Here is a 22,458-nt window from a genome sequence, read left to right on the forward strand (position 1 = left end):
GTTATTTAGCTCATCTCTGGGATTATTTGAAAAAGGAGGGGATTAACATAAATAATATTGTTATTATGTTTATATTTTAATTGTGAAAAACTATTTCAATAACTGAACAATCACAAGCACAATAATCCTGAAAAGCAAAGCCTAAGAATGCACAGTTTATATATTCTCTTAAGGAAAAAATAAGCTAAAACTCTTCCATTCTAATCCATATATCTTTTAATTTTTGCTCTCCAGTATGATTAAACATGTCTTAAAATTTAAGATTAGAATGATTCATTTGGATTCTGCTGAAATGCCAGGGAGAGAAAACTGAATAAGTGGTGTTCATAAGGAATGTCCCGCTATTAAGGAGGAGTGCTTTCCAGTGCTGAGTTTTATCACAACTGCAGTGCTGACCTAAGAGAAAGGAAGGTTCTCTCAATTTCCATTTAGAGGAGGAAGATACCGATAGAAATATTTTGAAGTGTTCTTTAAAATAAACTGGAAATACTTAACATACACTTTTATTATACAAATACTAATATCTGGATAATCCTTGAAAACCTTCTAAAATTTGTGATATATAACCTATAGCAGACTATTTTTTTTACTCAGACATTTCTTTGTTAATGATAAGATAGAAATTCCTATTATTCCTTTTTTCCTTTCTACCATAATCCTCATGACAAATAAGAAAATTTTATTTTCATTACTTTCTAGTCTCCTTTGAGATATACAAGAAACTTAGCCTTTCTTTTTAGGAGTCTCCTGCTTTTGTGCCATTTTAATGAGTGTTTGTATTCTATACCCTGTATATGATATTAACTAATGAGAAATAATGGTATAGAGTACTCTTCTCTTTTACTAAAGTTCATTTGCATAACATGATGCATCAAAAATCTCTGAGAAATTAAGGCATTACTGTGATGCTTAACATCATACTGAATGGAAACCTGGTTTTAAATTTCAGAATTTCCAGTGATTTCCAAACTCTCCATCCAAAGCTGAGATGTACTTTACTCATTTGTCTGAGAAATTACATTATAATTGTCTGAGTTTAAACCTTGCGATTTTGACTAAAACTTCATTTTTTTTCAATATTTTGAAGGCACTACATTTTTCTTCACAACCTATGTTACAAGCCTATTTAACTTGGTATCAATTTTTATCTAAGGAAAAATAGGAAAGTATGCCTAGGCACACTATACTAGGTTACATGGGGTCAACTTATATGTACTGTTTTTTCTCTGTGGCCCTAAGCTGAGTGCAGAAGCAGGAGCCACAGATGTTATCAACTGCATGTGAGGCCTCATGGTTCTGAAGATGTGGCTACGAGTGTGTCTGCAATTCTGTCACATTTAGGTGACAGGAGGGGTTTACTGCAATAAGTCTAGAGGACAGTGTGGCCAATCAGCAGCCTGTTGTATTCTGTATTGCTTTGGCCAAACTGCATTTCTGTGGCCAAACATGCTCTAGGATGTGAGTGCAACCCACAGCCCTGGAAAGATGAAGCTAATGTCTGTACTGAAAAAGTAATTGGACCATTTAACTTGTCCACAAAAAAAGAAAGGCACTTGATAACACAGAAACCTGGAAAGCCTGGATGCAGTAAGAGGATGGGAATGTTAAAATATATCAGCAAAAGATAAAGCAATTGCACAGCTGTGGGACCTGCCTGTGATGGGCAGAGGAAAAAATATGATGCTGATGCTGAGCAGCAGGTGGAAAGGTATGTCCTCACCAGCTGAGTGGCCTGCTCTGAGTTACAGCACCAAAACTACAGGTACAGAACTTTGTTAGGGCAAATCAGAAAGAAAAGGTGATTTTAACCAAGAAGGACTACATTTATTGTGAGAATCTCCTCTTCAAGATAACAGTATTTTGTCCAAAGTATTATTTTTTTTTATTCAAATCTTCAGTATAAAGCAAATTAGAGGGGTTTGGTTTCTAGGAGAGTAAGAATTCCTTTTATTTCTTTGTTACAACCAATATTATCAACTACCATTTGTAGGCTAAAACCCCATAAACCTTATATTAAAAGACAACAACTATTTTCACTGTGTCACTTGGATACATGACCAGTACTGTGCTTTCTTAAGGCTTCTGCAATGACATACTGCAGGCAGAAATGCCTTTAGGATACTCCACAAGAACCAAAATTTACAAAAAGCAATTTTAACATGATGTGGAGTCTGTTTCACTGGCCTATGACAGATTAGATAAAATAAATTCTTGAAATAATGCTAAGCAACTGCAGCTGGTATGCAGTAAGTGACCAAAGAAGAGTTTTCAAATTTAATTTAGTTACAACATAGGATGGAAAGCTCTTCTGAGACATCCTGTAAAACAGTAAAAAATCCCAAAATTCTCCCTGTGAAGCAAATTAACATGAAGCTTCAGGACAGTATGTGGAAACTCATCAGTGCATGTCTCAGTGTTTCATGCCCAGTTGAAAATGGTTCACTGTAACCAGAGCTCAAAAAATAAACTGTGTCTAAATATAGAGACAGTTTCAGCAACAGTACAGCAAAATGGCTCATCAAATCTTGTGTTCTGAAGTGACACAGCAACATTTCTGATAATTTTCATGCTTTGCATCTACAGGCATATCCACAGCGACCCATTTGGAAAGTGAAGTTGAATCTTAACAACCAGAAAAATCACACATTAACCATTTACATTACAAGAATGGTTGTGCTTTGCCACATTCCTATGTGACATTAATTGCTTCCCTGGGCTGTTATGCAATCATCTAAACTTTATTTCAAACACAGCTGCAAAAAGTCCAATCTACAGTAGCATGAATTGATACATAATGGCATTGGCTAACAGGAACAAATGAGTCTTGGCTTTACTCCTGCATCATGGATAATGCTTTACACCCACACTTGAAGGATGCTGCTCAGAACTGTCTTAGGTCTAATAATGCCTTTTGGATCAAAGAATTGGATGTAGTGATCCTGGAAACAGCAGAGCTATGATTCCTGCAGAACTGAAAGATTCTGTGTGTAACCATTTCTGATAATTGCAGTCTTGATAAGCAGCATGCTTCCTTAGCTCCACACTTCCCATCTGACTTCCTAATATGCATATCCCAAACACAATTCTTTCTCATGACCCCATTTGTTCCCCCATCATCAAAAATGGTGCTTAAAACCTGTAGATTGTGGCCCTTCTAAGTCTCACCTTCAACCAACCTAGTGCCTTATATTCAGCCATTTTGCTGCCCGCTTGATGACAGTGATTAAAGGAGACTTGACTTCGATGTCTTACTCTGACAACAACTCAAACCCTTGTTCGTGTTGACAAACACCTAAACCACTCTTTCTGAGACTATAGGAGTGCTTTTTAAGACATGACTTTTTAACTCCCTCAAGTTTTTTTCATAGATCATTTCTCCAAAAAGAAGGTTTATGCTTTTTACCCAGGAGATAGTCTATGGGTATGAAATCTCTGAAGCTGCTCATTCCTTCACTGAAAAAAGCAGAAATTATAAACACATTCTAAAACAGAGCCCATGGCAGGCTGAGAATGTGACCTTCCCTAGATGCACAAATGTCACTGTCTGATTTCAACAAGACATTTTTCTCAAGGGCAAAGAGGCCACAATTGTCAACCCTGCACTGATCAAAATTTGAGCATTCTACTTTAAAGATTCATTGAATAAAAATTCATCATTTGTCCTGAAGTAGGAACATTACATCTAGATGTCTCTTTAGTTTATACTTCTCCTCTCTCTGTCCCGGCTAATGCAGTGCATGGCAAGTCTTTCACATCACAAGGCTTCTGTTCAGCTTGATATCTCTCAGGCTCCCAAGCCTGGGACACCTGCTGCCTACCCAGTCCACCTCTAGCCTGTATCCTGGCAGGGGGTTATCCTCATCACTCATCTGTGCATTTGTCTTTGCCATGATGTTGTGCTGGCTTCTCCAGCCTACAAAGGTCCTGCTCAATGTAGCTCAGTTCTCCTTTCTGAGGGACATGAGAACCACAAATGCAAATTTATCAAGATTTATTCCACATTTATTTTCAGCTGTCTTTTACTGCAGTCATTATCAGTCTTACACCAATGTCAAGTTTACCACTTGCCTCAGTGTTTTTTTCAAAAAAAAGCTGTGTAAAGACAATTCCTTCTTGTCCAGGAATCTATGTACTCAAAGACAGGTGACAGCCTCAGCACCGATTCCCCCCAGTATACTGCTGGTATCTGCAGACTATGACTTGAAAGAAAAACTGAATGGTAGTACATTCCTAGAGTTGTGTAGTGAATCTTTGCTTTAGATACATAGACAAGTGTCATGTAAACGAAAATTTGTCTAGTTCTATGTGTCAGACACTGAAAAAGCATAATTTCTTTCAGGCTGTATGAAGATAGATATGGTGTTTTATCTATTTTATGATGAGGAATACACGAGTACCTTTATAAGCAGCTTTTATCAGCAAAATACACTCAAATTGCAATTTATATTAAAGTGCAAATTGGAAGGTTTTAGAGACTGCACTTACCAAGTACTTTTTAATTATCCTGACTTCTTCTTAGAAAGGTATGAAAATTATTTCAGCTAAGTTTACTTATATGCAATCAGTTTTATAGGTAAAATCTCTTGAAATAACGAGCTTTGCATACACATAATTTATGAATTTTATTTTGTTTAAAAAATTTTATCACTGGAAGGCAGAGGAACAGAAAGCATTTAGCTGTATTCCAGTAATAAGTGAAGCAGTGTTGCTCTCAAACAAAAGTGTCACATTCTTAGAAGAATAAAATAGAAACCTTGTCTTTACTGAGCAAGATAAAATCAAGTGGACTGCTTTTCTTGTGGTGATCCTGATAATAATTCAAACAGGAGAGAAAGTAAAGGGGACAGTATTGCCTCATGGAAAAGTCATTTCATATATTTCATTCTCCTTCATCCTCTCTATGAAAATCATCTGCTATTCTGACTGCAGTGTTATACATAACATGCTGTTGCCAAGAGATGTTAATTACAATGTTAATTTTAGCAGATGCAGAGAAAAAAGAAAGCACTCAACAAAAGGCAAAAGGAAAGTGCTGGTGGTCTATGTGGTCCCTCTTATGGCAATACAGTTTATTTCCTCCCAAGACTGTCTATTTTCCGCTAAGACATTTTTTCAGTTAGAAGAAAAAATTGTCCTCAGAATTTCAACATTGATAACTTCAAACAATTTTTTTTCACCAATCTGTTTTGCCTGAAGACAGTTGGAGCCAATAGTCACACTCTCACTAAAGGCAATGACCTTTGCCAGGGTGATTCCATCCTCTGTACTAGATAAAACATTAGGGTTTATATATGCAGGGACGTTAATAAAAGCATTAATTAATTATATGATGAATGATTTTGTCTCAGGACAATACTGATCAAGCTTCATCTGTCTGAGCCTTTAACACACAGGTCTTTAAAGGACTAGCTTTCCACTACCTAGCACACTCCTACCTGCTCAGGAGGGGACAAGTGCCAGAACCAGCATTAAGGAAGGGCTGGAGAAATACAACAAAGGGAAGGTCTGTGACAGCCTGCAGTAAGATCATATTTGCAATATATATTATATGTCATGAACTATCCTCATTGTGGGTTGTCCTGCAACAGATATTTGTTTTGAGTAAATATTTGTCCTTGTACAGAGAGTAGATAGGAATACTGAAAGCACGGCAGTGACAACCATTTAGTAAGAACCTGTGAATCCAAGGCATTAAACTTTAGAAAGCAGTCACAGGCATGAGATACAGCAGCCATATTACATCAATCTATACAAAATCCATTTATTGAGTCCACCTATTGTTTCATTTTGGAGGAAGAGTCTTTAACTTTTGTCTTGAGAAGAAAGAACTATCATTACTTTTTTCTCAATAGAGGAAAGAGTGTCAGCTGGCTTTTGCAATGTGTTATTTTTTCCACATAAGATGACAAAATCTGGTTTTTACATGTCTAAAAATGTTAAACACAGCAGAGGTTTAGAATAACACAGAGAAGGAAATCCTCTGTCTAATACAATTTTAAAGCTCATTTTGAATTTAGGATCTCTGTCAGGATATAGGGAGTAGAGGAATTGAGGTGCTTAAGAAATGGCTTTCCAGAAGACAGACAAATGGGAGAAGCTCTCTATTGTATTAAATCTAAAAAAAAAAAAGTCAGCCATTTAGGTTGAGCATATCCTAGCCACTGAAGCAGTCTCACTCTCCCTTTCTCCTTTCCTGCTGTCTCTCAGGTTTTTTTCTCTAATTTCATGTTAAGCCTTAGTCTCTAGCTGTTTTTTCAAGAGGAAAAATGAAGTGTTGTTGCAAAGGAACAGAACCAGGACAGAACATCATCACAGTTCAATTGCTCCAGGATTCTGTTAGTAAATCTCCATAGCTAGCAATATTTTGGTTGCTAGACTGACTGCTTGGTGGCTATAAGTCACTGGTAAAATCAGAATTGCGTAGTCTATGTCCATACCGACAGATGTGTTGGAATCAGAATATGAAATATTTGCTTCCCAGACCCAAGACATATTCTGCAGAGCACCATAAGGATTTATTCAAATTTGCCTAACTGTTCAATTTTGCTGGACTTTAAATCATCTCTATTCACCAAGCATGTTTCTTATTTTAAGTAAATAGATTCATGTAATTTCATTAAGCTGAATAGTCTTTCAGCCAGTCCTCTCTATATCCATAAGACAGTTCACAGTAAACCATTTATGAACATTATTGATGACTTAAAAGGTCAGATTACCATTTACTACTATCTAAAGTAATATCAAGAATCTTCAGCAGATAGCTCTCCATTCTGCATGGATTAACAGTTGAACACTGCATGTTTAGTTCTTTTCTCATTTGTTTATACTTATTCATTTCATCCTTTATTATGTTTTTTTTTAATAGTAGTTTAATAATTGTTACTCCTTTCTTAATTATTTCTCAGGCACACTATTTCCTTGATTCAGAATCCTGAAGTAATTCTCCCTTGTTAAAACTTTCTGTACAGCTTCAGAAACAGCTACTCAGCCTTCCTGGGAATCATAGCATGTTTATGGACATTGTAGGGGTACAGCAAGAAAAGCTTTCCCCAAAAGACACCTTAAGGGCTGCTAAAAGGACACAAATACTATTAACTCCTACCAGCTCTTACCTCTGGGACAGTTTGAGACAGATGAAACTATAAAAGAGGACTCTTTATGGCTTGGATTTATAACCTATGTTTGATTTTTCTTGCACATCCCACACTACTGACAGTACTTTTTAATGACACAAGCATACTGCTGCCTGCATAGCCTATTTTTTAAATAGCACATGCCACAATCAGAGGAGTCTGTGTAGTGTGAAGATCACCTGAAGCAGAAAATTGCTCTTCTTGGGTTGGCCATGGAAGAAACAACAAAAATAGTATGTGGTCTAGATACTGACTCCAAAGAAAAGCAATTTATGCTTTCTGGGCAAAAGAAATATCATATAGACTGACTGCAATTTTATTTTTTCACTACACTAATGGTTTCAGCATGGACATTGGGTGGAAATCTTGCCAGTTCAGCAGCTCTAACATTGTCACCAAAAAATATGGGTAAGAGATAAAAATGCACCATCGCCAGTACATTCACTTCACATGCATAAGTACAATGTTGATCAAGTCAGCACTCTTGGGGTCTTTCGTGCACTTAAAACCCTGGTTAGACTACACTTACAAACACAGAAATGTCACCTCAATTCAAGAAAAAATATTTCTTTTGGAAAGTCCTGCATAGTTTTTCTTTCTTTTGCTTCACAAAAATCCATTTTATGAATTGTGTGCACATTTATATTTAGCTTTAGTCTGAAACTACCACTGGGTCTTAATTTGTTGCAAAGCCTCAGCAATACCAGAAGGGATTCCTGTCCTCCTGCTAGGCACTCTCTGGGACATTCACAGTGCATATCAAAATGAACTGCATCTTACCTTTCATGTCCTGAAAATGAATTATTAGAGCAATGCTCTTCGTTTCTTGTCTAGCTCATTCCCCAGCTGAGATGACTTTATGGGTATGTCTCTTTATGGATATGTCTCTTCTGATCCATTCAAGCATCCAGTCAAATAGATTAAACCACAGCTAACCTTTCTTTGAATTTGAAATAGAATACAGGAAGAGAAAGGAGGCCCACAGCTGGATGCTGCCTCAGGTGGGAAAAAACAGCACAGCCTCTGCTGGCTGGAGCTCACATCTGCTAGTGCAAGTGTTTTCCTTTTCCACTCACCTTCATTAGCCAAGTTTATGCAGGTGGTTCTGATTTCAGTCAGGAAAGGCAAAAACTAACATCAACTCTTTCACACTTAGACCAGCAATTGCTGCAACTGCAGTGCTGAGACTGACTGCCATCTGCAGCCTTTCTCCAACACTCGATAGTGGAGCAACAGAGAAGGATAGCTGGGTAGCCACCAGTCTTCCTGAGGAGCTGCTAGATATTGATTTTTCAGGGCTGTACTGGAAGAGAGGAACACATTAGTAGAAAGCACTGGAAGTATGCCTGGCAAGTCCATAAACTCTCTGGGTCTAAGACAAAGGCCTGTTGTGCAGCTAAGCAAAGCTATTTGTCTACTTTGAGACAGATTCCACTTTCTTTTTTTCTTTTTCAATTTTTTGTTTGGTCTTGATGTTATAGGTTTTGAGGGTTTTTTTTTCCCTTGGCCAATGATATTTACAAAAATACTAAGCCAAGCAAAAAATGCTTTTGTATAATTCCTCTGACACATCATTCAGTCCTAGTTCTGGCCTCTTCATTATCCCTGCTTTTTTCTCTCCTTCCCTATGGTTACAATATATTCTATTTGCACTTCTTTCATTAAAAATCTCTTTGATTTTTTTTAGGATTCTGTTGCTTGCAACTATTCTCATCTCCTTAGTTCAATTGGATCTGTCAAAATTTGCAACCACATAAAATAATCCATTATCAGAGCTACTATATTATTTACTGTTCACTGTTTAGGACCATAGAATTTTTGTGCCGAGTGGTCTGCAATAATTCAAGTCCACTGGAGTCCTCAGGAAAGAAACTCAGATCTCTTATCCTACATTTCTCTGGATGGAAAAAAAACAACATACAAACAATAGCTAATGTTTATTGACACTTCATATATGCACAGGCATATATTATGTAGTCTGATGCTCCTTAGTTCTCCTTCCTAATATGTTTTAAAAGGAGAATATAGAACCCTATAAGAAGAAAGTGTTGCATGCTGAACAATTCTTGCTGATATGCTGCCAAATAAAATGGCTTTGCTTAGACCTAGATTGGGCTGATGCATTTCTGTCACTCCTTACCACCACGATTTACTGTGATGTGTGAGACAGAGACTGCTGCTGTCCAAGGCTGCTGAATTAACAGAAAGAATATCACAAAAAAAGAAATCTTCAGGGTAAGAACAGTTTGAAGTAAGAATATGATTCCAACAAAGGCCAGTCAGTGCAGAACTTCTGGCTATGTGGGGTGTACTGAACTGCTAAGTGAAAGACTAAATTGCATAGGTATCCTTTTGAAGACCGGAAGAGAAACATGGGGGAATATCCTGGCCTTTCCTGAAGCAAACACCAAAATTCTCATTCACATTTTTAAACCAGGATTTCATCCTGTGACTGAGGCAGGAATCAGTCTTGAAGCTGTGGTAGCAGATGGTTGAGCCAGGATCTAGGACACAGATTTTGGGAGTGTAGATAGGATTCAGAAAATGCCAGCAATTAGGAATGGAACTAATAGTTGAGCTTGCAGATATAAAACTCCTGAAATGCAGAATGTAACCTTAAAATTAAACATCATAATTAATGACTTTCAAAATTTTTTAGTACCTCGGCAGAATAAAATTGTCATAAAATTACATTCATTATGGCATTGTAGAAAATCTAGTGGCCTGTTAAAAGAACTGTTATAAAAATAATGAAGTTCAGAAACACTTCATATACCTAGAATAAAAATATTTTTTTGACTTTATCTGAAGTTCATTTCTGTATGCCTAACACTATTGTCACATCATAAAATACAATATATTAATATAGGATAAGCTTATAAATCCATTACATTTTTTTAATCTTATAAGTATCAAATATCTATTGATGTGGAATTTTTTTTTTTATAAAATGGCATTTTGGTAACTAGAAATTGATTAGGAAAATATCTATCAAAGATAAGTGGAAAACATAACCAAAGAGCTTCATACTACTTAAGAAATATATAACGATATAGCCTTCCTTGTTAAATTTAGAATTAGGGAACATTTTCACTCAAAATAAGGAAGAAAACTGAGTTATGTATATTTGTTGCTGTGAGAAACTGTTTTATGTATACATCACTTGCAGTAACAACATTGCCCTCAGCACCATCCTTATGTGACTGATATGGACATTGGGCAGAATTCGAAAATCTAATGAGACTGGGTCAAGATCCATGAAATAATCTACGGCTTGCAGGGTGGGAAAAAAAAACCCCAACCCCACAACAATCTGGCTAATCTAAAAATATGGGTTTATGAAATTTTTATGAGCTACCAATTGATTTTTTTCTGGTTTTAATAAGTCAGTAGAAGTTGCTTAATGTTTAGTACCTGGATAAAACTAGATCATTTAATAGCCTTCCTAAAGTTTCCTAATCTCTCTTTCTAGTCTTCAGTCAGTGTTTGAAACTTGATAATTTTTCTTATGAGCTGAAACCGTCTGAATGGGGACACAGGGAGAGATTTAGCAGATTCTCCTATTGATAACCTAATGCCCATACTGATATCACTATATTTCCACAATTTTTGATAAAAATAAAATTAAGTTTAAAATCGAATCAAATATAAAGGAGATATTACACAATGGGGAAGCAAGCATTTTCCTTGTGCACAAAAGTATTTCCAAATCATAAGTCACAAAAAAAGTGTGATCTCACAGAGGAAATTTCCTATTGTTATAATGAATCGTGGGGGACTTTTTTAAGAAAATAAGATTTTCAGACCTTATCAAATGCCTAATTTTTCAGATATTCTGCCTCTTTTCTTTCCAGTAGACACTCCTGTTATAATGGAGACTGTCTTTATTACGAGTCACTGTAGATAATTTGAAACATAAATCTTTTTCTAGTGAACAAATATATTTGACATAGCATACATTCTTTAGGAGTGTGCACTAGATGCTGACAGTAAAAGCATTCTATTTCTCTTGAATATTTCTTCTTCGTTGTAAAAAGGAAAGTTTACGTGTATTGAAGTCCGATTCCACCTGGAGAGGCAGATGGGTTACTATCTCATCCAGATGTACATACCAAGCCTCTTGATCGTGATTCTCTCCTGGGTGTCATTTTGGATCAATATGGATGCAGCTCCAGCCAGAGTGGCTTTAGGCATAACAACTGTACTGACCATGACAACACAAAGCTCAGGCTCACGAGCATCTCTTCCAAAGGTAGGCTAAATTTCTTTTGTTTGTACTGTATTAATCATAATGTTATGTGACAAACACTTTCAGTCAACCTTACGTGTTGTAATTATTAGCATCCAATCATTTCCTAAATCAGCAAAATAATTTTGAAATATTTAGGGATTTTTTGATTCTCCAATCAAATATATTCTATTTCTCCCCTGTCTCTACTATATAGCCAGCTACATATCTAGTTAATTCCATAAACCTTAACAAGTTGTGAAAACAATGTTATTCAGTTTTATATAAACCCTGCTTAAAAATTGACAGGCTCATCCTTTTTCACATCCCAGTTATCTGGTGACATGCTAGCAGATATGACTGAAATTCTAAAGGCCATAGATTCTTAATTTTATTCCTTTCTCAAAACTGCCTAAATTATGAATTAGATCACCAGTTACAAACATATTTACATTAAGATGTAGAAAAATGTGAACCTTAACAGCTCCAAACAATTGCATAAAATTATTCTCAACACAATGAAAATCACTTAAAGTTTATTTCTATGATTAACTATTTCTGTTTTCTGAATTGTAATTGCTTTAAATATTTTCCGTTTCATTTTAGGGCTTATTCCTTGACCATCTTCATGTGCCATTGCAGCTAATAGAAATAAAATGTATACAATAAAAATAAACAAAGTTCAATTCTGTATAAGTTTTAACATGATATTTTTGTCTAATTAACTTTTTTTTAAAGTAAAACAGATTTGAGCATGCTTTGTGTCCCAAATATATGAAGCTGAATGCATCCAAAGTTTGCATCAACAGCTAAAATGGAATGCTCTAAAAACTCAAAAAAATAATAATGTAAGAGGCTAACAGAGAGCTGCAGGTTATTTTGTCACATTTTGAGGCCTGAAGTTAGTTATGTTTTCTTATATAAAAAAGCTCTTGTAACGCTGCAAAGATGGAGTAGGCTCAGCTCATGTCCTGCATCTGGTCTTGGCAATACAGGATTGCAATGAGCTCTGACCTGCATCTGATTTTTAGTACTTTCTCTGTGACAAAACTACAGGACTAATTTCAAACTATACATTTGATTTCCTGTGCCTATATTTGCAAAGAATGAACCCATCAGACCTATCGCCTTTACCTATCTCCTTTCTTCTACCTAATTTTTATTCCAGGAACTTTCAGCCACATCCATTTTAATACAGGAATTCCAGCCAGTCCCACTACCAGCAATTTTTCACTTCCTTAGTGTCATTCACATATCTCAGTGGGACAAATGAAGGAAAAGCATGTGTTTTTTGAGGATTATTTCATTTGTGATGTAATACACTATAAGGAACTGTTAATGATTTAAACACATTTTGTAAAAGAATACATTTTTTTAACAAAAACTCTACATTTATAGATTGGATTGTTCTTCTTATTATTGTCTAACTTTCATGCAAAGTTTTTTCGATAAAAGTCTTGTTGGGATATGGAGATATTAATGCACTTCCTCCTGCCATGAAGTACTAAACTTCACATCTGTGGAACATTTTAACACACTCAGGCTTCTCCTGTCTCCTCTCACAGGTGTCATACGTCAAAGCGATTGACATCTGGATGGCGGTGTGTCTGCTCTTTGTGTTTTCTGCACTTCTGGAGTATGCAGCTGTAAACTTTGTGTCGAGGCAGCATAAAGAGCTTCTGCGATTCCGACGCAAGAGGAAGAAGAGCAAGGTAAAAGTAACGGTGTTCTCAGCTTTTAAAGGGTCTGAATTAATTGTGCCAGGATACAGAGCTAATTTGGTCAACACACTGCAGCTTGAAGTGGCAATAGAAATAAAATCGCAGCACAGCATAAAATTCACTATAGGCAGAGGGTCACTACAAGGACTGTGAATTGCATAAATCCAACTTGAATTCCCGAAAGAGGGATTAAGAGGGATTTACATGAGGTATGGGCCATGTGGGAGCCATCTGCACAAGCATGAATTTCACTCTGTTGGAAGAGTTAGATTACACTTCAGTGAATGAATGTTACTGGTATTTGCAGCGGTTTTTACTACTGTGAGATTCAACAAATGTTGTTTCCCAATTTCATTCTAATACTCAATTGAAAGCCTCAACAGCTGTGTTTCATGCAAGTATTCTTTAATACACAAAGTACTTATTCAAATAATATTATTGGTAGAAGAACAAATATTTTACTTTAAAAGGCTGGTAAGTTTGGTTTTTTTTTCCTTCTGTCTGGTAATTTTGTTTTAGTTGTTCATATTATTGGTAAGAAATTTAATTATAGTAATGGTTATTAGTATTTATATTAGAACTGGAGCTATACAGACTACCAGTAAAATAACTCACTACCAGTGTGCAAAGCCAAACAGCTAAGGTTACAGTTTGAATTCTGAAATCTCTAGTTAAACCAAGCAATAAGGAACATTTCTTACAATGAGTAACTCCTACTTCAGATCTAGAAGTAGGAGATCAGATTCAGAAGTGTAAGTAGCTCTCCAGTCTACTCATGAAATGAGTACCGCCCCCACACCGATGTAATGCAGAGCCTGTCATTATCAGTCCCTATCTAGAATATTACTAGTGGATGAAAGTCTGGCCATAGCAACATGATTCAGTTCAATCATCCTTCATTCCTGAAGATTAGTCTACTGCTTACATCAGCAGGAGAATATATTTTACAAGCTTCCTTCTTACTTAGAAGATCTGCACTGCTGTAAAGCCTACCTAAGCAGTCTCTATTAGTAAAACTCAGTGTTAAAAGGCAGGCCGGACAGTCAGGTGAAAATGACATTTTCATATATTTGCCTGTCCCTGTGTGGTGAGTCCCAGACTTCTTCAGCTGCAGAGAGAAACTCATGTACTGTAGACTAGAGGATGATTCAGACTGCAAGTACCCGTGTTCAACATTTGACCCTGTAAAAAATGTGCTTCTTTCTTCCTGCTAACAATAGCAGAAAAAAACAGCAGTTTTGTAACAAGGTGTTTGTTCTTGGAATATGACAGCTCCCTGAAAGCTGTCCTAAGTTTGGGAATGGGAAGAATGGGGTGGGGCAGAGAGGAATTACTGGACAGGGGGTAGGTAAGTCACAACAAGTGAATTGTGTATCAAACAACTGTGGTAAGTGATATATTATGTCACTATACTTTTAGTCCATTCATCTTTTTCACCATCTATTCTTTCATCATCTATTTCTTCTGGATCTCAAGCAAATTTACCAGTTTCAATTTAAGCGATATCTCTTAAATGAAGGTCAATTATTATGACCACAGGATTAGGAAGTGGCAGGAAGTATCTTCCTCAGAATCAAACCAAATTTCTTTTCAGCTCCTTCTTAGCAAGACTTCCAGTTCACCCAAGACACTCGTTCAGCAATCACACTCAATTACATTTCAGCGTAGAGGTATGTGAGAGAGGAACCACAATATTAAAAGGACTTCTAAGAGTAAAAGACTTTTAAAGAAAAAAGGTTTGTGCATGAATAACCACATTGGCTTAAGTGTTTTTCTGGATCATGGTATTTTTGAATTCACACTTAAAAGTCCTTATTCTAATTTTACACTTCATGAGACAGTCTTTAATTTCAGGTAGATTGCCTGTTAAATTCTCAAAAAATTACAGGGTTAGAATTAGAGACTTTAGAGTGTACAGTGAAGTACCAAGTACTTTGCTTTGATTCTGAAGGATGGAGATGTGCATTTCAGTGCTTTTCTTCATAACATACCTCAGGTGAGGGTATTAAATATATTCAGGGGTATAGGGCTTTCCCTTCTCCCTGTACCTATATGTTTCATCATGAGACAAGCTTCTCAGTCTAAATTTATCACAAAATTCTTTGTTCCTGTGCAAGGTTAAGATTTTAGGAAAATAGTAATTTTTCAGAAAATATTAATTTAACTAGATGATTTTTAACTCACTCTAATTCCATGTAGAGTTAGAGCTCCTGGGCAGAGTTAACCATTGAGAATGCACCTTCTCAAACTCTAGAGACAGGTCAGCTAATTGCTTCTCTCTTTCTCAATGTTTTATGAAACCTTTCCTTGCCCAGCAAGTATACAAGACTTGAAACATTACAGCATGGAGAATTTATCTCGTAAAAAGAAATTTGGATCACATCTTAAACCCTCTTTTATACAAATAATAAACGAGTCTTACAGATTAAAAACTGCAGTTAATAACTTGCCTTCCTTACCACAAATGTTATTATTTATTCACCACAATTTATAACATGAAATGCAGGACCTAGGATTATAATTCAAAGTAACTTGGTTTTCCTTCTTCTTTTGTCTTTTTCAAAGTCAGTTACTGTAGCTTATGCTTATAGAGTTTTTTATGTTTGTTATTCCTTTGGACTAGGTCAGACAGCCACTGGCTCTCAGGGATTAGATTGTATTGACTTTGAAATCTGCCATGTGTTAAGAAATGTCATTTGACCATAAAGTCAAGAGGTGAAAAGATGTTATGTAAAAAGGCTGCATTTAAAATAAACTTAGGGGCTTCCTTGAACATTAAATCTTCATCTTTGCCAAAGAGAAAAACAACATTCTATTCAGTATTTACATCCAAAACTATTAGAGAAATAAAGCAGATAAGATAACTTATTAGACTTTTTTTTTCTGTATGTTTATCCTCTTGGAACATTTTATGAAGATCAGGTTTTTTTACCAGGTGAATTCTAAATGTTGAATACATATTTTTTTTTTTTGCTACTGGCATTTTATCTACAAGGGTACAGCAAAACTTCTAGTGATTTGACATGTTGCAAAAGTGCAAAAAAAGAGATCGGTTTGGAAATGTTTCTTTTCAGGTATGTGTAGGTGCAGATGAAGAATTTCCAAAGTCTATTTTCTTTGTAATTAAAAAGATATGCTTGTTGCAAGAAATATTTACTTTTACCAAGTTACCAAAGCAATAGTCCTATGATTGAATTTCAGTGTCTTTGGGAGGTAAGTGGATCCATTTTCCTGACTTAAGTAAAGATCATTCATACCTAATTCATCCCAGCCAAAAAAATTCCACAAGGTCCCCTGAAATCTATTCCAATTCTTTAAAGAGTTGTGGGTTTTTTTTTTTTTTTTTGCTAATGTGTTTTTTAGCTTGTCATAGCTTGTCTAGAAAGGACACAGAAACCAGACTTCTTCATTCCTTCATGTCACCATTTGCACATTTCCATTCAGTCTTTTCTATAAATATTCCCAGTGGGTACAATTTTTGGGTTTGGTTTGCTTTGGGTTGTCGGGTTTTGGTTTTGTTTTGCTTTTTTCTCGTTCACCTTCCCTGGAAATTCTACTAATAAGTCCATATAATGCCTCAAAACTATGTTTGCAACATGAACAACATGAAACCTATATAGTAACAGTTGAAAGCAGCCAAAGGATCAAGTGATGCAAGTAACAGAGTTGTTTATCCAAACTGGTTTTCCATTTGCCTTTTAAACAACATCATGTTATTGACCCATATCATGATTGGGATCTTCAATATCGTCTGGGTCTTTTTCCAGAGAAACATTGGAACATTGGCTTTCCATCTAATGCAAAGCTGATTATTTCTGGCTAAATTTCATATTTACTGTTTCTCTTGTATTTTTCAGATGCTTTGTTCAAATCAATGAATTCAATTTTATTTCTAAACATATCCTCAAATAAATTTTCAGGTTTTCATAGTCTGGAATATTTTTTAAATTAATTAAAACTATGGGTTATGTCCTTCTGAAAACACAGAGGAACTGGAATCTCTCTATTAAGAAGCATATGTTTGAACTTGGATAAGACCCCTGCAGTAAATTCTATTGTTATACAAATTCCAGTTCTGTACAGAACTGCAACAAGACATTTTGGCATCCAGAGTTCATCTATCCTTCCAATTTTCCTTATGCTTTTTCCACCTATAGTCACTGTTTTTTTTTACACACCATCTGGTTAATTTGTGGCCTCCCTTCCCAGACAACCATAACAACAGCATCAAAGGCAATTCTTAGGTACAACTGCACCCTCTGGCCACCATTCTTATGATTGTAAGTATGGACTTCACTCAGTGATTCCAAATTGCTTACAGGCAAATCTCTTTTCAGAGGCTCAGCCCAGTTTGTACAGAACTAGCCAAAATTTCAAAGTGTCTGGGATTGTGTTATAAATTCATTTATAAATGAAAGCTGTTGTTGCAACATAATGTGCAACCTACTCAATGCTTTTTTCCAATAAGCATCACAGTAGGTATAGGAGATTTTTTTTAAAGGGTCTAATGTCTTTATGATTACACAAATGGCATAACGAATCCTGAGAACAGGGGAATTTTGGTTCCCAATTTGAGACTTCATTTGATACTTAGTATATGAGCCACAGCTCTTTGACAAAAAAAGAAACCTGGCCAGTGAAAAGAACTATTCAGAAATACTATGTTACAGTTCCTTCAGAATGAAAGTTAATTATTCATTTCCTTCCTAAAAGAATAAAGAAAAAAAAAAGGCAGAAAAGGATATACAAGGATGCTGAAGCACACCTATGATCATTGTTTTTTCTTAGTTGCATTTACATTCTATGGGAAAAATATTAACTGTGTACATATACTGAATAATAACCATTTGATTTTAGGTTACCTGTTAATATATTTAGGTTTTGGGAATATTCAGTCTTTTAGTTCTATTTTCAAAATCTAAAGATCACCATATCTTTAGAGAGGAAAATAGACATACAAACTAGATTGTCTTTAATGGTAATCACGCCTTTTTTCTTTTGTTTTCTTTTTGGTCAACCATCCATTTTGATGAAAGTATTTTGAGGGAGTTCTTGATGGAAATGAAATCAGTGAATCATTACAGCATAGCAATGGCTTGAGATGTGCAGGACGTATAGACGGGACTTTGCCTCAAATCTACAGTACAAATTTAAGGGTAAACTATTGAGAAGATGTCCCATTTGTCATAATGTGCTATCCAACCATTGACAGAGGCCCTGTCCTTTTGTCTACAATAACATCTTCCCATGTGAACTTCACATTCCTTCATTGCTACCTGTATGTGATGACGTGAAATGTTAGTAAAGGTACTGTCTTGTTAATTTCATAATCCATTTTAATCTGTTTAAATCTGGATTAAAACATAGCACTAAAATTCTGCATGGTTTGTAGTGCAAAACAACTCAATACCACTTTCCTTCTCAAAACTGAGCAATAAAAAAGAGAGTTTTCAAATTACCAGTCAAGGCCTCAAACAAGTTTTTGAGTTGTTATGACACCTTACAATCAAACGGCTATGGAATTACTTTCAGCCGTTATATATGTGTTTTTTCTCAAGATAAATGTAATACTAACCACACTAACTGAAAACACCATAGTCACAAGACCAAAAAACTCACAGTATTCTATTCATTTATAGCTAAGTATTTTGTAGAACAATACTGATACAGAAGTAAATGAATTGCAATTATTTCCTTCAGACCACTAAAGAATTCCAGCTTTTCAAATAAAACTTCTTATCTAAATTTTTCCACTCCTTAATTACATTAGTTTTAATAGAAATGATAAAATATTTAAATGTACCTGCATGCAGAACAACTTTCAGGTTGTTAATTCTAAAGCTGAATGGGTGAAAAATGCATTCAAATCAAACGCTTACTAAAGTTCATTAATAATAAGATTTTTAAAGTTTTAACAGTAATCTATAATTAATAGTTTTCTTTGAATGATAATACACTCAAAAGGACACAAAAGAAACAAAAGCTTCCTTATCAATTAAAAAATAATTCTATTTGTTCAGGAAATATGCAGGACTTTTTCAGGAAGATTCACTGTAAAGGCTCTCAACTGGGTCATACAGGGTATTGTCCTTCAGATGATTTCTACATCGTAGACTCAGACACATGCATTCTGAGACATACTTCTAGTCAAAAAGAGGGATTTTAGCCAAGTCAGTCAAGAGAAAAAAAGGGATGTCACTGACATAAATGCCTTCAAAAAAGCACTCAGAGCTAGTATTGATAATAACAATAAGTGCATCCTTCCTGCTGTGCACAAGCACCCTCTGCTATGAATATGTGGCAAACCTAGTGATCTTTCTGCATTATGAATCTGCTGGAAAACTTGCAGAACTCATTTTGAATATTCAAGCTGCTGCACCTAAAAGGAATTCTGGCAGCTCTTGGTATGCTCCAGAAGATCCTTTCCTGCATAGCCACCACCCCTAGCAGTTGGGTGTGACTTGGCTGCCCTGGTGGAGACACCATCCAACAGACACTGGGCAGAAATGCTGGACTCCTACAAGGAGCTTCATATCAGTTCAACAGAGAGTATTTCCAACCAGACTGCTTGCAGATGAAATACAGGAGGTCTGCAAGCACAAAAATAAGGAGACCCCTGTTCTTTAAAACATTCTAGAGGATCATTCCATTCAGGTAAACCTGAAACAAAGACAGTAAAGTCTTAGTATATAGTGCCTGATCCTGAAAACATGCACAGCTGAAATCTGCTACTCAAAAGAATAATTTTATTATCTTTCTCATCCTGTGCAGTCATAACCATTATTTTCTGGAGAAGCATAAAGAGACAAAATCCTGAAATTTAGGTGTTTAAATGGCAAGTTTATAGTAAATTCTCACAGTACATGCATTTCTAACTTAATATTTCTCTTAACTGGAACAAAATACTACAACTATTCTAGATTATACAATTATACGATTATAGATTATACAACTATACGATTATAGATTATACAACTATACTACATTAAAGATGTTATTTCCCATTCTTATCTGACAGGAGAGAAACACTATTGCAGTAATTAAATCTCTGTTTTATCACGTCATCAAATAATGATCCTATCATTTTGTATTTCTGTTTTTCATTTCCATAGTAAAGTCAGTCAGTGATTTTTCCTCCTCCTTTTCTTTCATGTTAATTTTTCTTTATTTTTATTTTTTAAAGGCAAATTCTAATACAGATTTTGGATATAGTAGTTTCAGTGAACTTTGTCAGTCTCACTATTTATTCAATTTACATGTATGAAGAAGTATTTCAGTAGGTTGATATCTACAGCTCTGCTGGATGATCATGCTGATGGCCAAATAGTTCACTTCAAACTTAGTAATTTATCTGCATACTTTTGTAGCTAACATATTCAATTAATATTAATAATAAAACTCAGATTTCTTTTTAAACAAAGTAATTAGCAATTATTTGATGAATGTTTTAAATTTTTAAAATTAATTCTTCATTGAAAAGTATTTTCAGATTTTCAAAATGTCAGACATTTTCAAAATGAAAAATTTGCAACTTTGGATTTAATTTGTGCTCATTGAGAAATTGCATTTTTATGAAGTAAGAGGTTAAAGTAAAACAAAAAATGCTTCTAACTCTTGAATTGAAATAGTAATCATTTTACTTGCTTTGGCAAATAAATATTTTTAGACTTATTTTAATTTCAGATAGGAAGAGCTTTAAGATATCAAAAATTCTCCTACAAAAGAAAAATTGACAGCTGCTCAACTGTTTTTATAATACTTATAAAAAAACATTTTTCAAAATACTTAAATTAATGTAATAATTTCTCTATTTCATAAAAGTGTAAAATCCTAAAGCAACTAGCCTAAATTAGACATGAAAAATTGACATTCCTGAATTTTAAATTAGTATTGACAAAATGGTGAATGCCATCAAAATCACACAATTATTCTTGAGTAGTCTACCTAAAGGAGTACACTGGAATATATTTCAGAACCAAATCTAGCCCTGACTTCACAGATTATGTACCATTTATTTGTCTGCATATGTGCCTTTTTTATTACTTGAGGATACCTAGGAAAAGAGAAGTAAAAAAGATGTCTCCAGACACAAGCTACATTTTTAAATTGTATGCTATGAAAATATGTATCTTCAAAACATCTACCGTTTCTGTGCCATGTGATTAAGAATCACCTTCTATTACAGATCCCTAGTCCTGAATGTCTTTGCCAGTTTTCCCCTGAACTGACAAAAGAATCAGTCAGAAGAAAAATCTGGCCTTTAGCTTCCATTTTCTTTACTTTAAACTAAGACGCTGCACACTATTCCCTTTATCTGTTGCATTCACAGGGAACAGCAGAAATCAGGCATACAGATAAGATTAATTAAATATATGTGGCCAAATGAGCAGAATTCTTACTAATATAATGAATGTGCATATCATTAGTGGTTTTATGATGAGTATTTCCAGAGGCCAGGATCCTGGGTTGTAAGGCAATGGACAGACTTAATAGCTGTTTTCTAAAAGACCAGTGTGAAATTTGTCCATTTGAAGACTGCACATATTTACTGTAAATGGGGAAACTTAAACCAAATCAGAAGTTGTGTGCCAAATTACCACTAGTTTACTAGGCTTTCTCGTTTCTTTAAATAGCTTACAGCATCTATAAACAAACAGAAAAATTCTGTGCTTGTTAACAATCCAGCAATATTTTTGGCAGACTGATAGGGATGAAATTTCAACAAGTTAAGATAAGGTGTGGATTCAAGAAGTCATTGAGGTAATGGTGAGGTAATGGTGCAACTGCTATTTAGCAGCAGGTAAGATTTCTGTAAACAATAATTAAAAAAAAAAACTTCTTGCTCTTTTTCTTTCTTTTCTTCTTTTTTTTTTTTCAACAGGATGATGATACACGTGATAGTCAGTTTAGCATTACAGCATATGGAGTGGGGCCATGTGTGCAAGCAAAAGACGGAATAACACAAAAGGGGCCAAATAATCCTGTTCAGCCTGTACCAAAAAGCCCTGATGAGATGAGAAAGGTATTCATTGACCGGGCCAAGAAGATAGACACAATATCCAGAGCTTGTTTCCCATTAGCCTTTCTGATTTTCAACATTTTTTATTGGGTTATCTACAAAATCATCAGGCATGAGGATATTCACCAGTAACAAGATTGAGGCTTGCAGTACATAAAGATCTGGCTGTCACACTCAGCAGGAGGCTTTTTGTTAGAAATGCACATCAGAGGAGTGATTGGAAGAGTTAAAAACAATGTTGGGGAGAAAAAGGATCCTGCATGGCCTGCAATGACCAGCTACAGTGGGATGGAAGAATGGTGCCCAGAAAAGATACATCTGCTATTGCAAACTTTCCTTGTCAAACTAAGTATTAAC

General features: G+C 35.3%; 1 protein-coding gene across 2 annotated transcripts in view; it reads left to right on the forward strand.

Annotated features, from left to right (window-relative positions):
• Positions 1-22,233, forward strand: part of GLRA3 (glycine receptor alpha 3) — a 58,923-nt gene extending 36,690 nt beyond the window's left edge. The window contains exons 6-9 of one of the 2 annotated variants that reach the window (XM_053940854.1): positions 11,171-11,385; positions 12,927-13,087; positions 16,527-16,551; positions 21,964-22,233. In XM_053940854.1, coding sequence (XP_053796829.1) covers positions 11,171-11,385; positions 12,927-13,087; positions 16,527-16,551; positions 21,964-22,233 — 671 coding nt within the window. The remainder of the gene's footprint in view (positions 1-11,170; positions 11,386-12,926; positions 13,088-16,526; positions 16,552-21,963) is intronic. The other variant, XM_053940855.1, reaches the window with a different exon arrangement.
• The last annotated feature ends 225 nt before the right edge of the window (positions 22,234-22,458 follow it).

Source organism: Vidua chalybeata, chromosome 4 (genome assembly GCF_026979565.1).
Source record: "Vidua chalybeata isolate OUT-0048 chromosome 4, bVidCha1 merged haplotype, whole genome shotgun sequence".
Taxonomy (NCBI): domain Eukaryota; kingdom Metazoa; phylum Chordata; class Aves; order Passeriformes; family Viduidae; genus Vidua; species Vidua chalybeata.